Below are 26,882 nucleotides of genomic sequence, written 5' to 3'. Positions count from 1 at the left end.
GCTGCTGCCACTCTGGTCCCTGGCCCGGAGCCTCCCCGGTCCCGGCACAGCTGGTGTGGGTCAGCAGGCGGAGGGCTGGGGACCTCAGTGCATCACCGGATGCTGCACACCGCGGCAGTGCCAAGGTTCCGGCACGTGGAGGGGACGTTTGTCCAGGCTAGCCCCTCTCAAGTCCGGCTTTCTCTGGTGGGAGATCTGGGTTGTGTGTCCTGAAGTGAGGGAGCGCTTGAGTGGGTGCTGGGTACCGAACCTGGGTCCTCAGCAAGAACAGCACGTGCTTCCTGGCGCTGGTGTTAATTGGCACCAGGCCTTTAATCCCAGCACTCGGGAGGCAGAGGCAGGCGGGTCTCTGTGAGTTCCAGGCCAGCCTGGGCTACAGTGAGTTCGAGGCCAGCCAGGGTTGCAGAGAAACCCTGTCTTAGAAAAAACATACCAAAAAAAATGGGCAAAGATCCAATCAAGCCGCCGGTGCCCGCGGGGCCGCAGTAAACGCCCGGGTCCGGAAGTGTCCGGGGAAGTGCGCCTGCCCTGCCCTGGCTTCGCACCTGATCATCACCCAGTTCCGGGCCGCCCCACCTCCTCCCACTGCGCAGACTCCGTCCCCCTGTCCCATCTCAGTTCACTCTGGATCTGCGCCGCCCCCTTGCCCGCTCCGTTCTCACTCCCGGGGTCGCCTGCTACCACACTGCCTTCTGGGGTCGTTCAGTGGTCAGCGTTCGGCCTGCGTTACATCTCCCGGCACCTGGATCTCGCTCTGTAGCCCAGGCTGGCCTCGAACTCAGATCTCCTATATTCCAGAGCGTGGGGATCAAAGGTGTGCACCGCCACCCGGCAGTGACCCGGGTCTGGACCAGTGTATCCACCGTGCAGGGTCGGGCACGCGGTGTGTCCCATGTTGACGTGTCCCCACCCTGCCGGCCCCTCCGCGCCGCCCACAGCTCTCGGGGGCCCCCGGCAAACGTTTGTTGAGTGACTAGTGAATCCTGGGCACTTAGCAAGTGTCTGCGCACGCGGGGACTGTCCCGGCCACAGGGTGGCGCTTCTGGCCCCACCTCGCTTCCTCCTCGGCCCTCCGCGTCAGCCCCTTGGACCGTTCCCAGCTCTCAGGGTCCCCAGGCCCATCAGAGATGCGCTGTGTCGCTGTGGCCAAGGGGGTCCCCGTGGTATACTGCCATCCTCAGGTCTCGGGTCACCCCTCCCCAGAGTGACAGCCCCCTCCCCATCTGTGCGCAGGCGCAGTACTCCCGCCCCCCATCCCTGCGGCCGAGGGCGGGGCCCGCGCTGTCCAGCGGCCGCGGCTCCATGGGGCTCTTGGGGCTGCTAAGCCTCCTGCACTCAGCCGTCTTCGGGGAGCAGGTAGGGCGCAGGGCCCTGGTCGGGGGCGAGGGTCGGGAACCACCAGGTGGGGTCCTGGCTGTGGGGCCGGCGGCCCCGGGGACAGCGTGAGGACACCCAGGCTGGAGCAGGCCGATGATGGGCCGGGGGTCTCTCACGGTTGCTCTGGAGACAGTTGCCAAGGAAACCGCCTGGGCATGTGCTTGGGGCTGGCTCCCCTCCCGTGCGCTGCAGCGACCCCTCCCCCGTCCTGCGCAGGCGCAGGCCTTCCTCGCGGGCGCATCCCCCCGCCGGGGACCCTCACTCTCCTCTTACCCCCTTCCCTCTAGAGACCGGCGGCTGGGGGACAGGGGACTGCAGCAGCAGGGGTACACGGAGCTCGGGGTCCAGACAGCGCAGAATGCGGGGCCCGACCACGCCCTGCACCTTGCTAGGCCTCAGTTTCCCTGTGGACACTACGGAGCTAGGGCCCACCTACTCAGTGTCCACTAACTGTGACGTTCCTAAGGTCGCAGTTCCGCCGTGTAAGGGGAAACTGAGGCTGCGGCACAACTAAGCTGCCCAAGGTCACATGACTGAGCCAAAGAAGAGCTTATGTGCTGGGGGGTGGGTTCTCGGGAGGGGCTGCGCCTTCTGCCTGCTCCCCTCTGGGGAAACTGAGGTCCGTTAGTGTGCTCCATCGCCTGCTGTTTCCTCCCACTTAGGGCTGTGCCCGTCACCCAGCGCACAGCCGTGCCCAAAGGATGGGCAGCATGTGGTCATGCAGCGGCCTCTGGGCCCACTCCACACCCAGTGGAGCCCACTCGGGGGTGTGGGCTGGCGGGACGCCAAGAGGACAGCGGCAGCCATCAGACTCAGGAGGTCCAGTGACCTCTGCAGTGTCACAAATGGAGGTCCCAGGGTGCATTGCGCCCACTGGGAAGCCTGGAGCACCCCGGAGCTGAGCACAGTTCAGCAGGTCCAGGGTCTCCCAGGCACTTGAAGGTCAGGCCTCGGGTACTTGGTGACTGGGGGTGGGGTTGGATTCCAGAGGCTCTGAGGGCTTCAGAGTGCCTGGTGACATGAGGTTCAAGTCCGTCTGCTGCTCCTCCAGCCGGGAGAGGACGGGAGTGAGGAAGTGTTCTAGGTCAGGGCTAAGGGCGTCCTGCCTAGGGGTCCTCGTAGCCTTCCGAGCAGAGAAGAGAGGGAGGAGGAGGCCCAGCCTCCCCAGAGGCCTGGCTGGGGCTCAGGAGTGAACTGAAGCAGTTCCCTAGCCCAAGCCTCAGTTTCTCCATACGGGAGGGGCCAGTCCCCCCCCCCCCCAGCAGCCCTTGCCTGAGAGGACCTGGCAGTCTGTGGTGTTCTGGACAAAACAGAGTAGAGAGGATTATTCTATAAGGATTGCCAGCCAAGCTGGGCACCAAGGCCGGAGACGTTCAGTCCAAGGTCACCCAGGGAGGTGGAGGCAGAACTGAGCCAAAGGCTCCTGGACCTGCCCACCCCAGCTCCAGCCAGCCCTGCTCAAGTCTGAGCCGACCTATGAGGACCGCCCCAGATGGCCCGGCCTTGATGGCTTGCCCTGGCTGAACCCCACAGACCCCACTCCAGAGCTGCACCGGACACCCGCCATGCCAGGAGCAAGCCCCGCTCATTTCTTGGTGCCGGGCACAGTCCCCTCCTGGCCCTTAAGTGCACCATCCCGCTTCACCCCTTTTGTTTTTGAGACAAGGTCTCACCTTAGCACAGGCTGGCCTCAAACGCCATGTAACCTTCCTGCCTCAGCCTCAGTGCTGGGATGACAGACGTGAGAACAGCAGCCTTCCCCATCTCCAGCAAGAGCCTCTCGGCCCCTTCCTTCCCAGCATCAGGGACAGCTGTGTCCACCTCTGGATGCCACGTTCAGCCAGCTGGAGGCAGCTGCAGGTCCCTGATGAGCCTTGGGCGGAAGCCTTAGGGTCCCGGGTGCCCTTGATTGTTACTACCTCGAAATACTGGGGGGTGAGGGGTTCCTCTGGCTGGCCTGGTATCTCCTGTGATTCCCTCACAGCCGCAGAGGGCAGGAGTTCCATGGTTTTTCTGGGTCCCCATGTGGGAAAATACCTCTCCCAGCACTGACCACCTTTGTCCCGTGAGTGGGGCTGGCAGCCAGAGGAGCTGCTCAGAACCTGTAGGGCTGGGCTGTGTGTATGTGTGCACGCTCACACACGATGCAGGTGCAGGAAGTCGCTGGAGGTGTGGGATCCCTGGAACTGGAGCTCCAGGCAGTTGGGAGCCACCAGACCTGGATATTGGGAACTGAACTTAATATGCACGGTTAACTGCGGAGCCATCCCTCCAGCCCCCGGCTGTGCAGGGTTAACGCCCAAGGGCATCCCTTTGGGCATCGAGGAGTCAGAGATGGAGGGAGACTGAGGGAGAGAGAGAAACAGGGACAGAGAGACACGGAGAGGAACCGTCACAGGCAATGCCAGGCCCTGGCCCTGATGCTCTGCCGCGTGATGGGGTGGTGGAGAAAGATGGGGTTGCCAATCTTTCCCCCGGAGTGCCTGCCCATCTCCCAGCCTTCCAAGTCGCGGGCGGGTCACTGAGGACTTCAGGGTACTCCGGCTTTGCTTGTCCCCAGCCGCTGCTGTCTTGACACCTCCTCACCTAGCGAGTCGGTTCAGTGGTCCCCCTCCCCCAGGGTTCTGCTGTAATATTGATCAATTTGATACTTTGCATGGGGTTTTGGTTTCACGGCGCCCCTGCTCCCTTGGTAAGGGGCTTGCCAATCCCAGTGCCCCCACCCCATCAGCCCCTGAGCCCCAGAGGAAGCCCGACGCCCGGTGGTCAGCCCGGATCCCCGCCCCGGGTTGCCATTGGCTGTTGCCATGGCACCAGCCCGTCTTCCCGCGCCGCCATTGGCCCAAGCGCCTGCATCCCGCATCCCGCATCCTCCCCCGCTCGCTTGCGGTGGTCTCGCCCAGCGCCAGGAGCGGCAGCGCCACCTGGCCAGGCCGGGATCGGGCTTTGTCCCTCCGGAACACCCCCTTTTGCCCGTGCTGCTGAGACCCCGGGAGGCCTAGACACCCCAGGTCTGGGTTGCAGGCCTAGCCGAGAGGAGGAAGGAGGCCCTGGCCTCACAGCTAGCCCAGATGCAAGTAAGCGTGCGTCTTCCCCTGGGCGGAGGGCAGAGGCGCGCCCTGCCGCGCCCTGTCAGTACGGACTCAAACGCAGAATAGGAGCTGAGGGGGAACTGAGTCTGGATGAGGAAGGCATCTGAGTCGCTACACACACGCGCACACTCACGCACACTCACGGGCTCCAACACCCAGATCCTTAGGAGATGATACATAAAGGGTGGAGGAGAGTCGGAGAGCAGGATGCTGTGCGTCCCTGGGGAGTGGCTGTGTGTCTCTGGTCTGTTTCTTTTCCTCTCTGTAAAGGGGTTGGGATGACAGGAATTCAGAGAAGAGCTCCCCGCGCCCCGCGTTGTCTCTCCCTCCCTCCACACCTGTGTCTCCCCCTTCTGAGTGACTCTCAGTAAACCCACGTCCAGTTACTGCAGTTTCACCGTCCGTCATCTGCCAAGGGGCGTCTTGATGGAGTCTCGGGGTTAGAGGCAGGCGGGGGCGCTGTCTGTAGGGTTATGTAGGGTGTGGGGCCACAGGAGTCAGGGAAGGTGACTTCATGTGCAGCCAGGGAATCCGTGCGCGCGTGGAGGGGGTCAGGTTTGTCCCGAGGGCACTGGGGAGCCATGGGAAGTGTCTGAGCACCGCAAGGATGGAACCCAACTGTGAGCTTCCCATTCCCTGGAGGGGAGTGTGTCTTCAGGCTGATGGCAGGCCTGGCGAGAGGGGTATAGAGGCCTCGGGGTAAGGCTGGGATGGATTCAGAGGCCAGCCTGAAGGGCCGGTAGCTCTGTGGAGTCGGCTACATTGAGGGAACCATCAAGGGTGGACCACAGACGTCCAAATGGGTGGGCATGGGGGGCTGTGTTCCTGCTGAGCCCCATCTCCTCCTCCGGGCTGGGCACAGCATGGTGCCGGGCTGGGCACAGCATAGTGCCTTCCGCTCGAACCTGGGGTCAGGTTAGATATGAGCTTTGCTCCTTGGGTGGAATTAGTGTCAAGGTGAAGCCACTTCCTCCTTGGGACCTCCCATCAGCCCTTTGGGGCATCGGGGCCTGATCTTCCCCACTCTTCAGATGAATGCACACAGGCCCAGAGAGGGCACGGGTCTGTCTTGTTTTAGTGTTTGATCTTTTGAGACAGAGTCTTATGTAGCCCAGGCTAGCTATGAAGTCAATATGTAGCCTAATCTAGCCTTGAATCCTGTTTTTTTTTTGTTTTGTTTTGTTTTGTTTTGAGACAGGGTTTTTCTGTGTAGCTCTGGCTGTCCTGGATCTCACTCTGTAGACCAGGCTGGCCTCGAACTCACAGAGATCCGCCTGCCTCTGCCTCCTGAGGGCTGGGATTAAAGGTGTGCTCACCACCGCCCAACTAGCCTTGAATTATTCTTCTTCTTCTCCTCCTCCTCCTCCTCCTCCTCCTCCTCCTCCTTCTTCTTCTTCTTCTTCTTCTTCTTTTCCGAGACACAGTTTCTCTGTGCAGTTTTGGTGCCTTTCCTGGAGCTCACTCTGTAGACCAGGCTGGCCTCGAACTCACAGAGATCCGCCTGCCTCTGCCTCCCAAGGGCTGGGATTAAAGGCGTGCGTCACCACCGCCTGGCCTAGCCTTGAATTCTTGATCCTCCTGCCTCCTCCTCAGTGTTGGGATGGTAGGTGTGCGCCGCCATGCCCAGCTACCTACCTGGACTGCTGAGTACCCCGCAGCAAGGGTCCGGGTTCTGGTCACGCCTGTCTTCCTCCTCCTCTGGCTCCCCCACCCCCAGCCCTGGACCTCAGTTTCTCTCTCCTGGGAACAACCGAGATTTAGGTCTGTTTTAGGAAGAAGCCGGAGGGCATGGCTAGGCCCCAGCAGGTCCTCCAGGCAGGGTGGGATGACGGGAGACTGAGGCCCTCAGACATTCACTGGTTCCCTCCACCCATGCCCTGGGTGACATCAGAGAAGGAGGAAAGAAAGAACATCCGATTGTGTGTGTCCAGGTGTGTGGGGAGGCAGAAGGCAGGGGGCGCCTAGGCAGGGTGGGGGTGTGGTTGATTTGGGATGGAGCCCCGAGGCTGGCGAGGAGAGGGGGCTCCCGAGGAGGAGGAGGAGGAGGAGGAGGAGGAGGAGGAGGAGGAGGCGGCAGAAGGGGCGGGATGCTATTGGTGCGTCTCAGACAAAGGAGGATGGACGGGAACAAAGGCGGAGGGGGTTGTGGGGGGTCAGGAATGGCTGTGGAGGGACAGCCAAGCTGAGGGAGGGGGCACCGGCCGGCTGGATGGAGGGAGGAGGCACCGGCCGGCTGGACGGAGGGAGGAGGCAGGCAGGAGCACAAAGAGCTGGGCTGTGACCCAGCTGAGGGTAGCGTGAACAGAGCCACGGGGACCCTTTCATGAATGGAGGGAGGTGGGGCTTCGGGGGGGTCCCGGGCCAGGACTCGAAGCCTTGGGACGACCTTGGTGAGTCTGGATTTCCCCCACCACCCTCCCCTGCCCATGGCTCCCCTAGCCGGGGCTCCTTGGCCTGCACAGTGTTCTGGGCGAGCTAATGACCCATCCTCGCCGGGCGGTCTGCCAGCCCGGGCAATCTGCTTTGGTGGGGGATCGGTCCCATCTGTCTGTCTGTCTGTCTATCTGTCTGTCAGCTTCTCCTGTGTCAGTCTGTGAGCCTGGTAGCCTCCAGGTGGCCCATCCACCTGCTGACTGGGACCGGCAGGGTGACAGATGTCTGTGTGCCCCTTTGTCTGGCTGTCAGTGCAGGTGTCCACGCGTCTGTCTGTCTGTCCACCCATCAGTTAGCCTTGTATGAGTCAAGTAGCCCTCTAAGGGCTTCCAGCTTCAGTTCCCCTCTGTCTCTGTCTGTCTGTCTCCGAATGCTGGCTCTGGACGGGTGACCGGTTCACACCGGACAGCCGTCCTGCCCAGCACGCACACCCGAGCTGGGTGAGAGGAGTGAGCTCGGGCCCCCGCCCTTCTGAAGGGGCTCCAGGGACCAGCTCTCGTTCTTGTGACCCCCTTGGCCCCAGGCACTGCAGGAGTTGAAGATGACCAGCTCCATGGCTTCATACGAGCAGCTGGTGAGGCAGGTGGAGGCCTTGAAGGCCGAGAACACACACTTAAGGCAGGAACTGAGGGATAACTCCAGCCACCTCTCCAAGCTGGAGACAGAGACTTCGGGCATGAAGGTGACGTCTGCATGGCTGCCATGGGTCAAAGGCACTGATGGCCTTGGGAGGGCTGAGAGAGGGACCCGCGGCACCCCGGGCAGCCACGATGACCACAGCTCTGTTCCCTACCATGCCCGCAGGAGGTTCTGAAACACCTTCAGGGCAAGCTGGAGCAGGAGGCGCGCGTCCTGGTGTCCTCCGGGCAGACCGAAGTGTTAGAACAGCTGAAAGGTGAGTGACCTCGGGGCTGCCCCACGGCCAGCGGTGACTCAGCAGGAGCAGTCGCTGACCTTCACCGCGACGCGCCTTTCTCCAGCTCTTCAGACTGACATCAGTAGCCTCTACAACCTAAAGTTCCAGCCCCCGGCCCTGGGCCCGGAGCCTGCCGCCCGGACCCCAGAGGGAAGCCCAGTGCATGGCTCTGGCCCGTCCAAGGACAGTTTCGGGGAGCTGAGCCGGGCCACCATCCGCCTGCTGGAAGAACTGGACCAGGAGCGGTGAGAGGGCGTGGGAAAGGGGCCCGCCCCCAGGGGACACATGCCCTGTGATTGGCTCACTGGCTTGTGGCCACGCCCCCTTACCAGTCACACCCACCTCCGGGCTCGTCCACGCCCGTCTCCACTGTATCCCTGTGGGGCTGACCCCAGCTGGAGGACAGAGGACATGGGGACCTTCCCTGCAAGGGGAAAGGCTCCTGGGAGGCGGTCCCCGCACCCCTGAGTCGGAGACATAGAGGCGTCTCTAGGGACAGAGCCGAATCCAAAGTCAGGGCTCAGATCAGGCCTAACGCCAGAGATCCTCAAGGGGGCCTTTGTTGATGGAAGGACAGAAGCCCAAAAATTCTGGGCCCGGGGCCAGTGGAGGGGGGCAGCGCTGGGGGACCCAGCTCAGCCCGTCTGGGCTGCATGAGGTCAGTCAGATGGGCAGTCGACAAACCTTAAGTCGGCTCTGCTGAGACTTCCCTGCCTCAGACTTCTGCTCCATGAAATGTGATAAAGTTCTGTTGAGTGCTTTTTTCCCCTTTCTTGTTGGCTCCCCAACCACATTTATTTCTTTGGGGAGCACCATGGCATGTGTGTGGTAGTCAGGGGACACCAGAAGACCTGCAGGGGCAGACTTGGATGGCCAGGCTTGGTGACAGACGTCTTACCCACCTAGGTAACTCGCCAGCCCCTTTAAATAAACATTTTAAAGAAGGGATCTTATCGTGTAGTCCAGGCTGGTCACGATCCCTCGGGCTCAGCCTCCTCAGTGCTGGGTGACAGTCCTGGAGAGGGGTTCCCGGTGACAGCTAGTGTGTGGACTGGAGGAGGTGAGCGGATGTTGGAGGCCTTCCCAGAATTACCTTTTCTTTCTTTCTTTCTTTCTTTCTTTCTTTCTTTCTTTCTTTCTTTCTTTCTTTCCTTTTTATCTGTCTGTCTGTCTGTCTGTCATCTATCTATCGATAGATGGAGACAGGGTCTCTCTGTGCAGCCCTGGCTGTCCTGGATCTCACTCTGTAGCCCAGGCTGGCCTCGAACTCACAGAGATCCTCCTGCCCCTGCCTCCCGAGCGCTGGGGTGAAAGGCGTGCGCCACGCCTGGTTTATTTTATCTACTGTCATGCAGCCCTCAGCTTTGCCGAGACTGATCAAGATCCCTGACCCTCCCAAAGCGCTGAGATGGCACGCACAATCCCATAGCGTCACTGGTTTAAAAATTTTCACATTACAAACTTATTTACTTGTGTGTGCTTGAGTGTGTGTAGGTCAGAAGGCAACCCGCAGAAGTCCCTTTCTCTCCAGCCATGCGGGTTCTGGGGATGGAACCCTGGGGTCAGCAGACTTGGCCGCAAGTGCGTTTCCCTGCTGAGCCACCTCCCTGAACCCTTGTTTTGAGACAGGGTTACACTTTGTGGTCAAGGCTGACCTCAAACTCGGCTCTTCTCCCGCGTCAGCCTCCCAAGGGATTGCTATTTTCCCCTTCCAATTAGCTTCCCCCCACACTCATTTCCTTCCAGTGCCCACCTCACAGCTGGGAGCAGGGGTGGGGGGTCTCTGCGAACGCCACCTATAAGGAGGCCCCCCGCACCCCTCCCCCAGATGCTTCCTACTGAGCGAGATCGAGAAAGAGGAGAAGGAGAAGCTCTGGTATTACTCTCAGCTGCAGGGCCTGTCCAAGCGCTTGGATGAGCTGCCACACGTTGACACGGTGAGCTCCCGGGGCGCACCTACAGAATATGGGGGGGCACGGGCTGTGTGTGGCAGGGAGGCCGGCCTCGCCTCACCGCAGCCCGTGCCCCCTCCCAGCAGTTCTCGATGCAGATGGATCTGATCCGGCAGCAGCTGGAGTTCGAGGCCCAGCACATCCGCTCGCTGATGGAGGAGCGCTTCGGCACCTCGGACGAGATGGTGCAGCGCGCGCAGGTGCGGGGTGCACAGGCGGGCGTCAGGGAGAGGAGGGCGGGCTGAATGGGAGGAGTCAGCGGCAGAGCAGAGAATTAGGAGGTGGAGTCAGAGGTGGGCGGAGTCAAGGCGGGGAGGAGGAGTCAGTCGGGGGCGGGGTCAGCCAAGCAAGCGTGCTCGCCTGACCTTTCTCTGGTCTCCAGATCCGCGCTTCGCGCCTGGAGCAGATTGACAAGGAGCTGCTGGAGGCCCAGGACCGGGTGCAGCAGACGGAGCCCCAGGTACCAGGACAGGCAGAGCTAGGGCCGCAGGGGTGATGACAGATTTCTGTCAACCCAGTGACGGTCCCTATCCTGTGCCCAGGGAGGGTCTGCAGCCTGTGGGCGGTGCAGACTGAACCCCCAAGCCTCATGCTCTCCCTGCAGGCTCTGCTGGCAGTGAAGCCCGTGGCAGTGGAGGAGGAGCAGGAGGAGCAGGAGCCGGAAGTGCCCACGAACCCTGAGGATGGCACCCCTCAGCCGGGCAACAGCAAGGTGAGAAGGGAAAGTCCGAGGATGGGCCGCCAGTGACGTAGGGTGAGGGTCCCCAGGCAACCCGGATGGATGGAGAGGCACCCTGGACAGAGGCTCCCTGTGAGGTGAGAGGTCTCTGTTCTGAGACGGAGTCCCACCGTGGAGCCCCGGCTGGCCTGGAACTCTGTGTCGACGAGGCTGGTCTCAAACTTGCTGGGGTTAAAGTGCCCGACTTCGTGTGGGAGCCCAGGCGGCCGTCATGCTTTGGTGTAACGAGGAGGTCAGAGGACAACTCGCAAGCGTCGGGTCTCTCCTTCCGTCACGTGGGCGCTGGAAAGGGAACCTAGGTCGCCGGTTCCGTGGCCAGTGCCTTTACCAACTGAGCCTTCCTACCGCCCACCGGCCACTTCCTGAAGGGGGATTGCCATCCAGTGGGGGAGCTCAGTCCCCACTGTTGACCTGCGTCCGTCCTGTCGCTCACCCTGTGTCCCCCTGCAGGTGGAGGTGGTCTTCTGGCTCCTGTCCATGTTGGCAACGCGCGACCAGGAAGATACAGCGCGCACGCTGCTGGCCATGTCCAGCTCTCCCGAGAGCTGCGTAGCCATGCGCCGCTCGGGCTGTCTGCCGCTCTTGCTCCAGATCCTTCACGGCGCCGAGGCCGGGGCCGGGGGGCGTGCGGGGACCCCTGGGGCCCCCGGGGCCAAAGATGCACGCATGCGCGCCAACGCGGCCCTGCACAACATCGTTTTCTCCCAGCCGGATCAGGGCCTGGCGCGCAAGGAGATGCGGGTGCTGCACGTGCTGGAGCAGATCCGAGCCTACTGTGAGACCTGCTGGGACTGGCTGCAGGCGCGCGACGGCGGGACCGAGGGGGGTGCAGGAGGCGGTGAGTGTGACGCACCCGCGCAGCGTGCGTGGACTTGGGACGCACAGCCCTGTCAGCTGAACCTACGGGACTAAGATGATGGGGCAGAGGAATGCACAAGACCCTCCACCCTGACCACGCCCCCAGACCCTCACTGGGGGATTCTAGGCGGGGCTCCACCCTGACCACGCCCCCAGACCCTCACTGGGGATTCTAGGCGGGGCTCCACCCTGACCACGCCCCCAGCCCCTCACTGGGGGATTCTAGGTGGGGCTCCACCTGACCACGTCCCCTCACTGGGGTATTCCAGGCGGGGCTCCACCCTGACCACGCCCCCAGCCCCTCACTGGGGATTCTAGGCGGGGCTCCACCCTGACCACGCCCCCAGCCCCTCACTGGGGATTCTAGGCGGGGCTCCACCCTGACCACGCCCCCAGCCCCTCACTGGGGGATTCTAGGCGGGGCTTCACCCCTCCTTTTCTTCTGAGGCGAAGTCTCACGAACTTGTCCCTGCTGGGCTTGAATTTGTGACCCTCCTGCCTCAGCTTATGGCGCTGAAGCCGCAGGCCTGTGCTACCAGCCTGGCAGCAGGGTTCGTTGACCTGTTTCTGCTATACAAGCAGTACCAGCTCTGCTGCCTTGAGACGTTTGTACAGGAGGCCGTTACCCAGCGAGTGTGACATGCCACGGAATTTGAAGCAGTAGAGGCAGCATGGGGAGAGGAAAGGGAGAACCTGGGTGTCCCCGGGGATGTCACTCCAGGCACGGAACTCTAACCCCACCCCTGCCCGCAGCCCCTGTCCCCATCGAGCCTCAGATCTGCCAGGCTACCTGTGCCGTGATGAAGCTGTCCTTTGACGAGGAATACCGTCGGGCTATGAACGAACTAGGTGAGCTCCCCTCCCCTCCCTCTTGTTCCTGGCCTTCCCCCCTGGGCCGTGGTACAGAGGACGGGTTGGCAGTGCGTATGGGGGACCATATCAGAACAGGGAAGGAAGCCAGGCGGTGGTCACGCCTTTAATCCCAGCACTCGGGAAGCAGAGGCAGGAGATCTCTGTGAGTTCGAGGCCAGCCTGGTCTACAGAGGGAGATCCAGGACAGACAGGGCTGCACAGAGAAACCCTGACTCGAAAAACCAAACCCAAGAACTGGGAAAGTGGGTACGAATGTGATAGAGAGACTGGGCTAGCCTTGGCCTCCCCGTCACCTGCCTCCCTTCCCGCTCATACAGGGGGGCTCCAGGCTGTGGCAGAGCTCCTGCAAGTGGATTATGAGATGCACAAAATGACCCGGGATCCACTCAACCTTGCCCTGCGCCGATACGCTGGCATGACCCTCACCAACCTCACCTTTGGAGATGTTGCCAACAAGGTTCCCGGGGGGGGGGGGGGGGGAGGAGAATGGGTGGGGTTCACCCCAGCCTGGATGTGGTCCTGAGAGGTAGGGTAGTCACTTCCGGCATACAGAGGGGTAGTGAAGGCAGGCGGTAAGGTCTAGAGAGCCCAGAGGCCCGCGAGAGCTTCCTTTGGGATCACATCACACCAGCAAGGACAACCGTCTGGAGAATTGTCTGCCAGGGTCCTCCTCCTGTGGGGTCTCACTTTCCTCAGCCGGCCAGGGGGGTGAAGGGAGAGAAAGGGCGGGGGAGTCCCCTCTTCTCACTGCCGTGACAGCAACTGCTCCGTGTCCATCCCAACAGGCCACCCTGTGTGCCCGCCGAGGCTGCATGGAAGCCATCGTGGCCCAGCTGGCCTCTGAGAGCGAGGAGCTGCATCAGGTACCAGGCAGGGCTGGAGTGGGCGCGGCTTCTTGCTCCCTGGCCGGGATGACTCCCACAGGATCCCTTTCATGAGTAACACCCCAGCTTCTGTGACCGGCCACTCTCCAGGGTCACCGTGGTGGGAGGGGGGGTGCCTTTGGGTCCTGGGCTCCGGGTCCACTGTGGCTGCCCCTCCTACCACGGCCAGGTCGTGTCCAGTATCCTGCGGAATCTGTCGTGGCGTGCAGACATCAGCAGCAAGAAGGTGCTGAGGGAAGTCGGCAGCATGACCGCCCTCATGGAGTGTGTGCTGCGGGCCTCCAAGGTGAGCATGGACGGATGGGATTGGAGAGGGCCGAGGGTCCCCATAGTGGCCACCGTGAGCCCCAGGCTCAGAGTGGGGAGACACGGGGGCAGGTGATGAGTGCCCTGTCTGGGGAAACAAGGTAAACTGGATGAGTGAGCCTAGGACTCCCACCCAAAGTTCTGAAGCCTCCAGCCCTAGACACCACTGCTGGGGACTGGAGGAGTGCTGTTCCTGGACTAGAAACTCACTGCGGAGCACCCCAGCCCCTCCCCGGGGATTGTAGGCGGGGCTCCACCCTGACCACGCCCCCGGCCCCTCACTGGGGGATTCTGGGCGGGGCTCCACCCTGACCACGCCCCCAGCCCCTCACTGAGGGATTCTGGGTGGGGCTCCACCCTGACCACGCCCCCAGCCCCTCCCCGGGGATTCTAGGCGGGGCTCCACCCTGACCATGCCCCCAGCCCCTCACTGGGGGGATTCTAGGCGGGGCTCCACCCTGACCACGCCCCCAGCCCCTCACTGGGGGATTCTAGGCGGGGCTCCATCCCGACCACGCCCCCAGCCCCTCACTGGGGGATTCTAGGCGTGACTCCACCCTGACCACGCCCCCAGCCCCTCCCCGGGGATTGTAGGCGGGGCTTCACTCTGACCACGCCCCCAGTCCTCACTGGGGGATTCTAGGCGGGGCTCCACCCCGACCACGCCCCCGGCCCCTCAGGCTGACCGTCCTTCTCTACCATCCAGGAGTCCACCCTGAAGAGCGTGCTCAGTGCCCTGTGGAACCTGTCTGCACACAGCACAGAGAACAAGGCGGCCATTTGCCAGGTCGATGGTGCGCTGGGTTTCCTGGTGAGCACACTCACCTATCGCTGCCAAGGGAACTCCCTGGCGGTCATCGAGAGCGGGGGTGGGATCCTGCGCAACGTGTCAAGCCTCATCGCCACCCGAGAGGACTACAGGTCAGCCTCCGCTCGGATTTGTACTGCGGGCTGGGCCGGGGCACGCAGGGCTGCAGATGGCAGCTGCTACCTCCTGTGTAGCAAGAGGCTCGTTTGTTTTCCCGGATGTAACACACAGTGTCTTAGGGCTCCATTGCCGTGAGAGACACCACGGGAGGGTTTATTTCACCTACACGTTCTGATCACTGTCCATCCTTGAGGGAAGCCAGGGCAGGGTCTCAGGGAAGGAGCAGAGGCAGGAATATGGAGGGTGCTGCCCACGGCATGCAGCACCACCAGCCCAGGGGTGGACCGCCCACAGTGGCTGGGGGCCTCCGGCATCATCGTTCATCTAGGAAATGCCTCAGACTTCCCTACGGGCCAGTCTGGGCCAATCTGATGGGGGCTGCGTCTGGGTTTGTATCCAGTTGACCAAAGTAGATACAAAAAAACAGCACAAGAAAGTTACATGGGAGGCAGCGGTGGTGGCCCACGCCTTTAGTCCCAACACCAGGGAGGCAGACGCAGGAGGGGATCTCTGTGAGTTCAAGACCATCCTGAGCTACAGCGCTAGTTCCAGAAAAACCAAAAAAGAAAAAAAAAAGTTGCATGGAGGATACTTACCCTAGATTGCTGCCCCCTCACTGAGACAGGGTTTCTCGGTGCAGCCCTGGCTGTCCTGAACTCACTCTGTAGACCAGGCTGGTCTCGAACTCACAGAGATCCTCCTGCCTCTGTCTCCTGAGTGCTGGGATTAAAGGCGTGCGTCACCACCCAGCCCTAGACTGCTTAAGTTAAAAAGGTATTGTTGGTACTGGATAAATAACTCAGGGTTAGAGCACTGGCTGCTCCTGCAGAGGACCTGAGTTCGGTTCCCAGCACCCACATGGAGGCTCACAAACGTTTGTAACTCCAGTTCCAGGGAATCCTGTGCCCTCTTCTTGCCTCTGTGGGCACCAGGCACACGTGGTGCACAGACACACAGGCAAAACACTTGTACACGTAGACTAAAATAAACCACGTTGTTAAATAATGTTCATAATAAGGTGGACGTGGCAAGGCATGCTTCTCAACCCAGCACCTGGGAAGCGCAGGCACTCTAAAAGTTTCAGGCCAGGCAGGGCTATCAAGTGAGATCTTCTAAAACAGAGAGAGAGAGAGAGAGAGAGAGAGAGAGAGAGGAAGGAAGGAAGGAAGAAAGAAAGAAAGAAAAAAGATAGAAAGAAAGAAAGAAAAGAGAGAGAAATGGCGGGTGGGTGGTTGGGGTCCTGGTTGCTTCTCAGTAACTGCTCTTACTGAGAACCTGGGTTTAGTTCCCAGCATCAGGTTGGGCAGCTCGCAACCACCTGTAACTCCAGTTCCAGGACCCTCTGGCATTGGTGGGGACTCTACACACGTGGTACACAGACATACATACAGGCAAAACACACTTACACATGCGATAAAATAATTAGCCGGGTGGTGGTGGCGGCGGCGGCGGCGGCGGCGGCGGCGGCGGCGGCGGCGGCGGCGGCGCACGCCTTTAATCCCGGCACTGGGAGGCAGAGGCAGGCGGATCTCTGTGAGTTTGAGGCCAGCCTGGTCTACAGAGTGAGTTCCAGGGCAGCCAGGGCTACACAGAGAAACCCTGTCTCAAACACCAAAGATAAATAAATAAAATAAAAATTAAGTTTTAAAAATAAACACGCTAAATAAATAGCCCAGGTGTGGTGGTGCAGGGCACACACTAGACCCTGGCACAGGGAGCTAAATGCAAGGCCAGCGTCAGCTAGCAATTGGCTTCCTCCGAGCCTTCCTCAAGACAAAACCCAAACAAACCACTGCAGCTCATCCTGCAGCTCGGGGTGGGTACGCTTATGCCACAGCTATTTCATTTTTTCTCAAATTCAAACCTAAAGGATGGACATGTGCCAGATCTAATGGTTCTATTCTGCTGGTGGGCGTGGCAAGCGGGGGTGTGGCTAAGTCTTGGTGTAACTAGCAAGCTGGGAGTAACTAGGCTGTGCTGGCAATAGACATAGACATGGCTGAGCAGGGGGAGTGGGCATGGCTGGGGCACTGCAGGCCGGGTGGGCGTGGACAGCAGGCAGGGTGGGTGTGGGCGTGAACAGCAGGCCGGGTGGGCATGGACAGCAGGCAGGGTGGGTGTGGGCATGGACAACAGGCAGGATTGGTGTGGGCATGGACAGCAGGCAGGGTGGGTGTGGGCATGGCTGGGGCACAGCAGGCTGGGTGGGCGTGGACAGCAGACCGGGTGGGTGTGGACAGCAGGCAGGGTGGGTGTGGCAGGCCGAGGATTTTAGCAAGGCAGAATTGGGATCGGCTTCATCACAGGTCGGGGTGGACCTGGCTTGGCTAAGGCTCAGCAAGGTAGAAGTGGGTGTAGAGGAGCTGGGAGTGTGGGTGGCCAGGGGTGGGCATGGCTGAGCTGGGGGATGTGCTGGGGACCTTGTGGTGGAACTCTCCTGTAGTGGGTGTGGCTTGGATTGCAGCCTGGCCTGACGGGCAGTGTGGTGTGGATGGTGGGCTCCGCAGGGCTGGGGTCTCCAAGCCCACCTTCCTTTTGCTCTGGGTTCCCCCAGGCAGGTGCTCCGTGACCACAACTGTCTGCAAACGCTGCTACAGCACCTCACGTCCCACAGCCTGACCATCGTGAGCAATGCCTGTGGCACACTCTGGAACCTGTCCGCCCGCAGCCCCCGGGACCAGGAACTGCTGTGGGACCTGGGGGCTGTGGGCATGCTGCGCAACCTCGTCCACTCCAAGCACAAGATGATCGCCATGGGTAGCGCAGCTGCCCTGCGGAACCTGCTGGCCCACCGACCTGCCAAGTACCAGGCAGCGGCCACAGCCATCTCCCCGGGCACCTGCGTGCCCAGCCTGTACGTCCGGAAGCAGAGGGCTCTGGAAGCTGAGTTGGACACCCGGCGCCTGGCGCATGCGCTCGGCCACCTGGAGAAGCAGGGTCTGCCTGAGGCAGAGAGCACTTCAAAGAAGCCCCTGCCGCCCCTCCGCCACCTAGACGGGCTGGTGCAGGACTATGCCTCTGACTCTGGCTGTTTTGACGATGATGATGCACCATCCCTGGCTGCCGCCGCCACCACAGCTGAGCCTGCCAGCCCCGCAGTACTGTCTATGTTCCTTGGCGGTCCCTTTCTTCAGGGCCAGGCACTGGCCCGCTCCCAGCCTGCCCGCCAGGGTGGCCTAGAACCCGAGAAGGAGGCTGGCGGGGAGGCAGCTGTGGCTGCCAAAGCTAAAGCCAAGCTGGCGCTGGCCGTAGCTCGGATCGACCGGCTGGTGGAGGACATCTCTGCCCTGCACACTTCCTCGGAAGACAGCTTCAGCCTCAGCTCGGGGGACCCCGGGCAGGAGGCACCAAGGGAGGGTCGTGCCCAGTCCTGCTCTCCCTGCCGGGGCACTGAGGGTGGGCGGCGTGAGGCCAGCAGCCGGGCACACCCTCTGCTGAGGCTCAAGGCAGCCCACACCAGCCTCTCTAACGACAGCCTGAACAGTGGTAGCACAAGTGATGGCTACTGTCCCCGGGAACACATGCAGCCCTGCCCCCTGGCTGCATTGGCAGAGCACCGTGATGACCCTTTGCGCGGGCAGACTCGGCCCAGCCGGCTGGACCTGGACCTGCCCAGCCGGGCTGAACTGCCTGCCCGGGACACGGCGGCAGCCGCCGCCGATGCCCGCGTGCGTACCATCAAACTATCCCCAACCTATCAGCATGTGCCACTGCTCGATGGTGCCACTGGGGCCGGTGTCAGACCCCTCGCTGGACCCGGAGCCTCCCCAGGGGCTCGGAAACAGGCGTGGATACCTGCAGATAGCCTGAGCAAAGTCCCCGAGAAACTGGTGTCCTCCCCGCTGCCTGCCGCTAGCAAGGTGCTGCAGAAACTGGTGGCCGAAGATGGGGCGATGTCCCTCTCCCGGTGCAGCTCACTGTCGTCTCTGTCTTCCGCTGGCCATGCTGGCCCTAGCCAGGCTGGGAACCTCGACGACGACAGTGATTCATCCCTGGAGGGGCTGGAGGAGGCTGGCCCCGGTGAGGCGGAGCTGGACGGGGCGTGGCGAGCATCTGGGTCCACCTCTTTGCCCGTGTCCATCCCAGCCCCGCATCGGGGCCGCAGTAGAGGTCTTGGGGTGGAGGATGCAACGCCGTCCAGTTCATCTGAGAACTGCATCCAGGAGACGCCCTTGGTCCTGAGCCGCTGTAGTTCTGTGAGCTCTCTGGGCAGCTTCGAGAGCCGCTCCATTGCCAGCTCCATCCCCAGTGACCCGTGCAGTGGGCTGGGCAGTGGCACGGTGAGTCCCAGTGAGTTGCCCGACAGCCCCGGGCAGACGATGCCCCCGAGCCGCAGCAAGACGCCGCCAGCGCCCCCCGGCCAGCCTGAGACCAGCCAGTTCAGCCTGCAGTGGGAGAGCTACGTGAAGCGCTTCCTAGACATCGCAGATTGCCGGGAGCGGTGCCAGCCGCCCTCGGAGCTGGACGCGGGCAGCGTGCGGTTCACAGTGGAGAAGCCGGATGAGAACTTCTCCTGCGCCTCCAGCCTCAGCGCGCTGGCCCTGCACGAGCTGTACGTCCAGCAAGATGTGGAGCTGCGCCTGAGGCCCCCAGCCTGCCCAGAACGCGCAGGCGGTGGCGGCGGCGGGGGACACCGTCGGAGGGATGAGGCCGCCGGCCGCCTGGAGGGCCCAGCGCCGGCTGGTTCTAGGGCTCGGTCAGCAGCTGATAAAGAACTGGAGGTACTGCGTGAATGTCTGGGGGCAGCCGTGCCCGCCCGGCTCCGCAAGGTGGTCTCTGCGTTGGTGCCTGGCCGCCGGGCACTGCCGGTGCCCGTGTACATGTTAGTGCCCGCCCCGGCTCCGGATGATGACTCTGGCACTGACTCTGAAGAGGGCACACCTGTCAACTTCTCCAGTGCGGCATCGCTCAGTGATGAGACCTTACAGGGACCCTCCAGGGACAAGCCGGGAGCGCCCGGAGAGAGGCAGAAACCCACAGGCCGAGCTGCCCCTGCCAGGCAGACCCGTGGGCACCGACCCAAGGCGGCGAGCGCTGGTAAGAGTACAGAGCAGACCCGGGGGGCCGGTAGGAGCCGGGCAGGACTGGAATTACCCCTTAGCCGGCCCCAGAGTGCTCGATCCAACAGGGATGGCGCGTGCCAGACCCGGCCCCGAGGGGACGGCGCTCTGCAGTCGCTGTGCCTCACCACGCCCACGGAGGAAGCCGTGTATTGCTTCTATGACTCTGAGGAGGAGCCACCAGCCACGGCACCACCACCCCGGCTGCCGTCTGCCATCCCGCGGGCTCTTAAGCGTGAGAAACCCGCCGGAAGGAAGGAGATCCCATCCAGGGCGTCACAGACTGCCACACCCCCCGTGAGGGCCCAGCCCAGACTGATCGTGGATGAGACCCCGCCCTGCTACTCTTCAGCTAGCTCCCTGAGCGAGCCCGAGGCCCCTGAACAGCTGGCCAGCCACCCCCGAGGCCGGGAGCAGGCAACCACCAAGGACCCAGGCCCAGGCAGGAAGCAGGACAGCTCTCCAAGCCCCAGAGCAGAGGAGGAACTACTGCAGAGGTGTATCAGCTTAGCTCTGCCCAGGCGCCGGACCCAGGTTCCTGGATCTCGGCGTCGCAAGACCAGAGCTGCCCGGGCCGACACGCGGCCCACAGAGGTGCCCCGGAGATGCCGCGAGGAGGTGCCTGGCTCTGATCCAGCCTCCGACTTAGACAGTGTTGAGTGGCAGGCCATCCAGGAGGGCGCGAACTCCATCGTCACGTGGCTGCACCAGGCGGCCGCCAAGGCCAGCCTGGAGGCGTCTTCTGAGTCCGAGTCCCTCTTGTCTCTGGTGTCCGGACTGTCAACAGGCTCCACCACACAGCCCTCCAAACCCAGGAAAGCACGGAAGCCTGGGGCTGAGGCTGGGGGTGTCTGGCGCCCAGAGAAACGGGGTGCAACTTCCACCAAGATCGGTGGGAGTCCACGGTTCCCTAGTGGCCCCGAGAAGGCAAAGGGTACCCAGAAAACAGTGGCTGGGGAGCCAGCCATGCTCCGGGGCCGGACGGTGATCTACACAGCCAGCCCAGCCTCTCGGGCTCAGTCCAGAGGAGTTTCTGGCACTTGTACCACACCTAAGAAGATGGGGACATCTGGTACTACTCAGCCAGAAACCGCCACCAAAACCCCCAGCCCCGGGCAACAGCGTTCACGGAGCCTCCACCGGCCAGGTAAGATCTCGGAGCTAGCAGCCTTCAGTCATCCGCCCAGGAGCGCGACCCCTCCAGCCCGCCTCGCCAAGACTCCATCCTCAAGCTCCTCACAAACTTCGCCAGCGTCCCAGCCCCTGCCTAGGAGGTCCCCTCTGGCCACTCCGACTGCAGGGCCTCTGCCTGGCCCTGGAGGGTCCCCGGTGCCCAAGTCACCAGCCCGGGCCCTTCTGGCTAAGCAACACAAGACCCAGAAGTCACCTGTGCGGATCCCGTTCATGCAAAGGCCAGCCAAGAGAGGGCCACCACCACTGGCCAGGCCGTCCCCAGAGCCTGGACCCAGGGGCAGAGCTGGGACTGAGGGGGCTGCGGGGGTGCGTGGTGGCCGCCTGGGCCTAGTGCGTATGGCATCAGCCCGCTCCAGTGGCAGTGAGTCCTCGGAGCGCTCAGGCTTCCGCAGGCAGCTGACCTTCATCAAGGAATCCCCGGGTCTCCTTCGCCGCCGCAGGTCGGAGCTGTCCTCCTCCGCGGCCTCCGCGGCCTCCCCCTCCCAGGCCGCCTCGCCCCACCGTGGCCGGCCGGCACTTCCTGCTGTCTTCCTCTGCTCCTCTCGCTGTGAGGAGTTGCGAGCGTCCCCACGGCAGCCCCTGACACCACAGATGTCCCCACAGGCCAAGCCAGGTCCTGCTCCACGTGCGCCCAGGCGCACCAGCTCTGAGAGCCCCTCACGCCTGCCTGTGCGGGCGCCTCCCGGGCGGCCTGAGACAGTCAAGCGGTACGCGTCCCTGCCACACATCAGCGTTGCACGCAGGCCGGAGAGTGCCACCTCTGTGCCCGCCACCCATGCCAACACCACTCGCCGGGGGAGTGACGGGGAGACCAGGCCACTGCCCAGGGTGGCTGCGCCAGGTACCACCTGGCGTCGTATCAAAGACGAAGATGTCCCCCACATCCTGCGTAGCACACTGCCGGCCACTGCCCTGCCTCTCAGGGGTCCATCACCCGAGGACAGCCCCGCTGGGACTCCACAACGCAAGACCAGTGACGCAGTGGTACAGACAGAGGATGTGGCTACCTCTAAGACCAACTCCAGCACGTCACCCAGCCTGGAGAGCAGGGATCCCCCACAGGCCCCGGCCAGCGCCCCTGTTGGCCCACTGGGCAGCGATGTGGATGGGCCAGTCCCCACCAAGCCGCCTGCCTCTGCGCCCTTCACCCATGAGGGCCTGAGTGTCGTCATGGGGGGCTTTCCCACCAGCAGGCATGGCTCCCCCAGCAGGGCCGCACGGGTTCCTCCCTTCAACTATGTACCCAGCCCTATGGCGGTGGCCACAGCTGCCAGCGACTCTGCAGTGGAGAAAGCCCCTGTCACCTCTCCAGCCAGCCTCCTGGAGTAGTGGGTGCAGGCCAGCCTTCTGGAACATTCTCTCTGCCCTGTGGCCCAGTCTGGCTGCCCTGGGGGCTTGCTCTCCAGATGCTCCGAGTAGGCACATCTATGCCCTCGGAGCTCCTGTTCAGCTCACATCTCCACACCTCAGAGCCAGCCCTTGCTGCTACGCCTGGGGCTCGAGGGAACCGGCTATAGACAGGCCCCAGGGCACACACAGCGCCATTTCCTGAGTTTGGCCTGGGAAGGGGATGGAGAGCCAGGCTCTGAGGGACACTGTAGGTCCATGGAGGACCTGCCCTGGGCTGCACCCAGTGGGAGCGTGGGCACGGTCTCTAGGGAGGTGACTGAGCTTGCCTCCGAGGTGGGGACAGGCTGTGGGAAGGGTGGGGAGGCTATGGCAGCTGGGGCTGCCTCAGCCCTACACCACGAAGCCTGTAATTAGTGCCGGGCTAATTGGTTAATGAGGACTCTGCCAGGCGCGTTTGCCTTCTCAGAGGCAGCTGAGGAGCGCTGCGTAAGGGGCGTAGCCAAGCTGCTCACGGAGCGTTCATCACGGCCGCTGAGAGGTGGGTGAACGGTCCCTCAGCACAGATGCTGGGGAGCCGCTGACCCCGAGTCCCTTCACTGTGCCGAAGAGGGGCTCTAGTTCAGAGAGGACAGGCTGGCTGCCAGCTGGACAGGCTCGAGGGGCCGAGGAAGGACGAGCGGGCTTGGGCATCCCTGGGGAGGCGGGAGGAGGCAGGTCCGTCTGTGGGAGCCTGGTCCTTCCCGGTTCACTGTGTTTATGATGCAGCGGGAGGTGTCAGGATGTGAGATCCTCGGCTCACCCACAGCCTGGAGTCAATGTGGGGGGCCCGGGGCTGCCATGGAGGGCAGGGATCAAGACGGGGGGGGGGAGTTGGATGAAGACCCAAGGTAGGGGGCGGGCCTTCGAGGACCCGGGTCTTGGGTCTCAGCTCAGTGTGTCTTCCTGCAGAGAGAGCCAGCAACCTCTCTCCTGTGGGACCCCGGCTCCTTTCTGCAAGGGGACTGTAACCACGTCCACCTGCAGGAGTCGCTCCCAGAGGACACTTTCCCTGAGCTGGCCTCAAGTCCCTGCTCTGAGAGGAGGGAGGTGGTTTTGAGAACAAGGTGGGAGACCCCGGAAAAGCCTGTAGACGCCGCTGCTCTCCCCACCAGTCCTTTTTTATGGCAGGGGAGCCGGCAGATCCACGATCGCCCTCATGCGTGGGCACACTCACAACTAGAGGGTACCCCCAGGGCTGGCCCCACAGTGATGCACGACTTCACCCGGCTCCCGACATCCACCCAGTGCTTTGAAATCCCACAGCGGGAACGCCGGGTGCCACCTGCTCCATCCCAGGACCTCGCCTGCTGCACAGGAATCTGGCAGAGTCCCAAGGGCATGCTGGCCGGAGGGAGATAAGGAAGCAAGGCAGCTCTGGGACCCCAGCCCACATCCACCACGTAACCCCGGACGCCCCCCCTCCCCGTGGTGGGGACGTGGCGGTAGACAGATGTCCAGCTGGGGCTGGAGAGGTGAATCTCATCTTCTGCAGACTGAATCTGTAAACCACGCACTGTGAAACCCCAGGTGGCACGTGCTGCTCTGTACCTCAGTTTCCCCACGTGGGCCGTGGGAGGACTGAGTGCAGCCATAGCCGGTCTGGACCGTGGCACCAGTGCGGAAGGGCCGTCACTCTTAGCCGCCTCCCCCGCCCTCAGCCTTGGGCCCAGCAGCCATGTTAGCCTTCTCCACCCCACAGCGGGGTACACAAGCCGCAGAGCTACATCCAGGCCAGGGTAGGTAAGAGCTGGCGTGGGACAGCGGCTTCTGGGAGGGTGACCAGAGCCAGGGGTCAGCCTGCCTCTGGAGTGTCCTCAGAGACGGAAGAGGAGGGTCCGCTGCCCGCCAGGCTGGCTACGGGCGCCCTGAGCCGGAGACCAGTGGTCCCCTGCACACTAACCACTGGGTGCCTCAACAGGGCGGCATGCCCACCGGTTACCTCACCTCCCGACCCGTCTGTGGCACCGTCCTGCTCATACCTGGTTGGTCTGTCCCCTGCTGCTGCCCCATCTCTGTCCCGTCCGTCCGTCCTACAGGGTGAACATTTATGTACATACTGACCCCCCAACCCCATGTAGACACACCCAGCGGGACACCCGGCTTCTGGTTCTTGTTCACATCTTTAATAAAATCAGTCGCTGAGTCGCTCTGGGGCTGCCCAAGGCTTTCATCTTCAACATGGGATATGGAGTGGGGAGGTTGTTCCAGAACCTTCTACCGGAGCTACAGTCCAACCCCACAAGGCGCTGGTGCACAGACCTGAGCCCCCGCCGACTGGACACTGCACCAGGTCCACACATGCTAGAGCCGAGGTTGACTCAGGGTCAGCCGAGCCACACCCGGCCATTTGCTCTAGGACACCAGCCACCGGCCACTTCTGGAGGTGGGGACCCGGAAACCCGGAATAAATAGGTCTCTGTGACTCCGAGGAATGGGGAACGGCAGGAATAAGGTGGCCACGCGCCAAGGCCATTTCTGACATAGTCCCAGCCAGCTTGGGATGTGAGAAGTCATGTGGGGTGGCCGACCCCCCCAAGGCGCGAAGAGGCTGGCATGGACTTGGGGCCCAGAGATCCAGTGTCCAACTATGGGGAGGTGTGAGCTCTAGAATCAAACTCTGATGTTCCAGAAATGAAGCCTGCCCACCCTAGAGCGGTGGGGCTTCAGCAAGAAGGTCAACCGAACCACAGGTCCAGAAGGGGCAATGCCCACCACACGGGCGTCCTATGGGTGCCCAGCTGAGCTTGCATGATGCAGGGACCTGCAGAGATCCCTGCACTGTCCGTGCTTTGGGCCTCTCCTGGACTTCCTGCAGTGAAAACCCCCTTGCTGAGTTCCTCCAGCCCTAGGGAGATGGGACCAGAGAGCAGGTAAGGCCGCGGCAGCCAGGCTCTCGGAAGGGGGTAGTCGGTCCATCTTCTCAACTGAGGTGACACTGGACATACAGGGTCTAGCCTGCTGTGGATGTTGGGGATGGAGACCCTAGCTGCCCAGGGTGACGACATGGGGCAGGAAGTGGGACCAGGGCACAGTGGCTGAGGGCTGGTCACTGTGGGGCAGGCTGGCTCTGAGCCCCGACCTCCAGCCAAGTCCTAGATGCAATCCAGGCCGGTGCCGCCATGAATGAGGAGGTGGCCACGTCCCTGATCCACCCCAAATTAGAGGCCACCAAGGATGGAAGAGGGAACCAAGACCCAAAGCCTGCCCAGTGAGCCACTGGGACCCCTCAGTCCAGTGCTGGGGCGGCAGATGTTGACCCAGAGCCTCTGGTTGTCAGCCAGATGCCTGGCCTTGGCAAGCGCCTCAGCTGGAGCCTCGGCTCTAGGAGGTGGCTGAGGTCACCTGGCTAACATCCTGTTCAAGCCTCTGACCAGCCTGCCGAAGCTCCTCGAACTTCTGCCTCAGCGTGTCCCCCGCCTGCCGCAGCCTCTCGTTCATGGCCACATAGGCACGGCTCTGTTGGTAGATCTGCTCGTACCTGGCCTCAGGGTCGTCGGTCCTTGGGGATGGATCTGGGGGGTCTGGAGAGGAGAAACAGCGTCACCACCCACAGGCCAGCAAGCCTTAACTTCACATCCAGAGCTTACAAGTGCGTTGGAGGCTACACGAGACCTGTCTAAGCCCTAGAAGACAGTCACAGGCCTGAAACCCCCAGGATCCGGGGGTCGCTGGGGACAGGACCCCTCCAGCCACCCTGGCCTTGCTGTCCCACCCAGAAATGCCTGGTTTCCTGGATTCTAGGGCAGGACTCGCAGAAAACGGCCCCTGCACGTAGCCTTTCCCCAGATTTCCAGGTAGGAGCCACTGGCGTGGGCTTTTTCCTCTTTGCCTTTGAGATAAGGTCTTGAAGTCACAGCAACCCTCCCTCCTTCCCGGACTCCTGGATTGGTTTAAGTCACACAAGCTCACCGGCCCCTCAGCTTTGCCTTCGATGACCCCACTTGACAGAGTCGGAGAGGGCCGGCGACAGATCGGTCCCCGGGGCCCGGCTGCAAGCATCAGGGCTGCCCGACTCGGGCAGGCTGGGCTCGGGACTCTCGCATCCTCCTACCTTCCGGCGCCAGGGCGGTGAAAACGGGGTCGTGGGCGGGCGCCCCTCGCACGTCCTCCAGGATCTGCTCCACCGTGGGCGGCGCAGGGCGCGTGGGCAGCACCACGCGTTTCTTGCCCTTGGAGCTCATCTTGCAGGCGGAGGAGCGCGCGGACTGCGGGCCTCCCCGCGTGGCCTTCCCTCCGCGCGTGGCCCTCCCTCCCCGCGTGGCCCTCCCTCCCCGCGTGGCCCTCCCTCCCCGCGTGGCCTTCCCTCCCCGCGTGGCCCTCCCTCCCCGCGTGGCCCTCCCTCCACGCACTCGTCACTGCCCTGCGCCGAGGCCCAGTCCCCGTCTCGCCTTCCCTCCCCCGGGGTCTCAGAGTCTGGCTCAAACTCGGCCTCAGTTTGCCCCAAAACACCCCTACAGCCTATCTGGGGTCCAAGAATCTGTGCGGCCGCCACTACTTCCGCTTCCTGTTTGAGGACCGCCCCGGCCTTGCACTTCCGGTCCGCTCCGGCTCCGCTCCTCGCGAAACTCCTCCCCCGTCTTAAAGAGCCCTAGTCCTAGACGTTCCTTCGTGCCATCCAAAGGGATCGAAGGCTCTCCGCCTCCCTGACCACGAGTGGCCGGAGGGACGAGTGGTGAGCGTGAGTCCGAGTTCCGCTGGCTGGGCAGCAACTGGGAGTCAGTGTCCGACTACTGCCAGGTCCGCAGTGGGCGCTCAACAATGCTGAACTACCAGTAATAATGCTGGATGGTGCCTGTCCACAGGGTAACGTGTTCCAGGAGCCCGGTTTCCTTGTCCTGGGAGGGGGCGGACTGTAACCCCAGCACTCGGAGGCAGAGCCGG

At 62.6% G+C, this 26,882-nt stretch overlaps 2 protein-coding genes across 9 annotated transcripts; one reads left to right on the top strand and one right to left on the bottom strand.

The window, feature by feature from the left end:
* The first annotated feature begins 1,067 nt into the window (after positions 1-1,067).
* Apc2 (APC regulator of WNT signaling pathway 2) lies at positions 1,068-24,148 on the top strand. 7 transcript variants are annotated; one of them, XM_052747187.1, is made up of 15 exons: positions 1,068-1,356; positions 7,426-7,584; positions 7,707-7,797; positions 7,883-8,063; positions 9,647-9,755; positions 9,857-9,970; positions 10,153-10,230; positions 10,375-10,482; positions 10,960-11,347; positions 12,121-12,216; positions 12,558-12,697; positions 13,026-13,103; positions 13,294-13,410; positions 14,137-14,351; positions 16,913-24,148. In XM_052747187.1, exons 1-15 carry the CDS (start codon positions 1,303-1,305, stop codon positions 21,939-21,941), a joined length of 6,957 nt encoding a protein of 2,318 aa, XP_052603147.1. In that variant the 5' UTR covers positions 1,068-1,302; the 3' UTR covers positions 21,942-24,148. The 7 variants fall into 7 exon arrangements, with proteins under 7 accessions (XP_052603147.1, XP_052603146.1, XP_052603149.1 ...); XM_052747186.1 differs by having other exon boundaries at positions 9,854-9,970; XM_052747189.1 differs by lacking the exon at positions 1,068-1,356 and adding an exon at positions 2,701-4,454 and having other exon boundaries at positions 9,854-9,970.
* CUNH19orf25 (chromosome unknown C19orf25 homolog) lies at positions 24,103-26,291 on the bottom strand. Of its 2 annotated transcripts, XR_008220336.1 has the most exons (3): positions 26,053-26,291; positions 25,266-25,522; positions 24,103-25,202 (listed from the first exon to the last, which is right to left on the bottom strand). XR_008220336.1 is itself a non-coding variant. In XM_052747243.1 (2 exons), exons 1-2 carry the CDS (start codon positions 26,180-26,182, stop codon positions 25,323-25,325), a joined length of 330 nt encoding a protein of 109 aa, XP_052603203.1. In that variant the 5' UTR covers positions 26,183-26,291; the 3' UTR covers positions 24,103-25,322. The 2 variants fall into 2 exon arrangements, 1 of the variants encoding a protein (XP_052603203.1); XM_052747243.1 differs by having other exon boundaries at positions 24,103-25,522.
* Positions 26,292-26,882: the final 591 nt, after the last annotated feature.

The sequence above is a fragment of the Peromyscus californicus genome, unplaced genomic scaffold (genome assembly GCF_007827085.1).
Source record: "Peromyscus californicus insignis strain IS unplaced genomic scaffold, ASM782708v3 Scaffold_1__1_contigs__length_55948999, whole genome shotgun sequence".
Classification (NCBI taxonomy): domain Eukaryota; kingdom Metazoa; phylum Chordata; class Mammalia; order Rodentia; family Cricetidae; genus Peromyscus; species Peromyscus californicus.
This window is presented reverse-complemented; position numbering and strand designations above follow the sequence as displayed.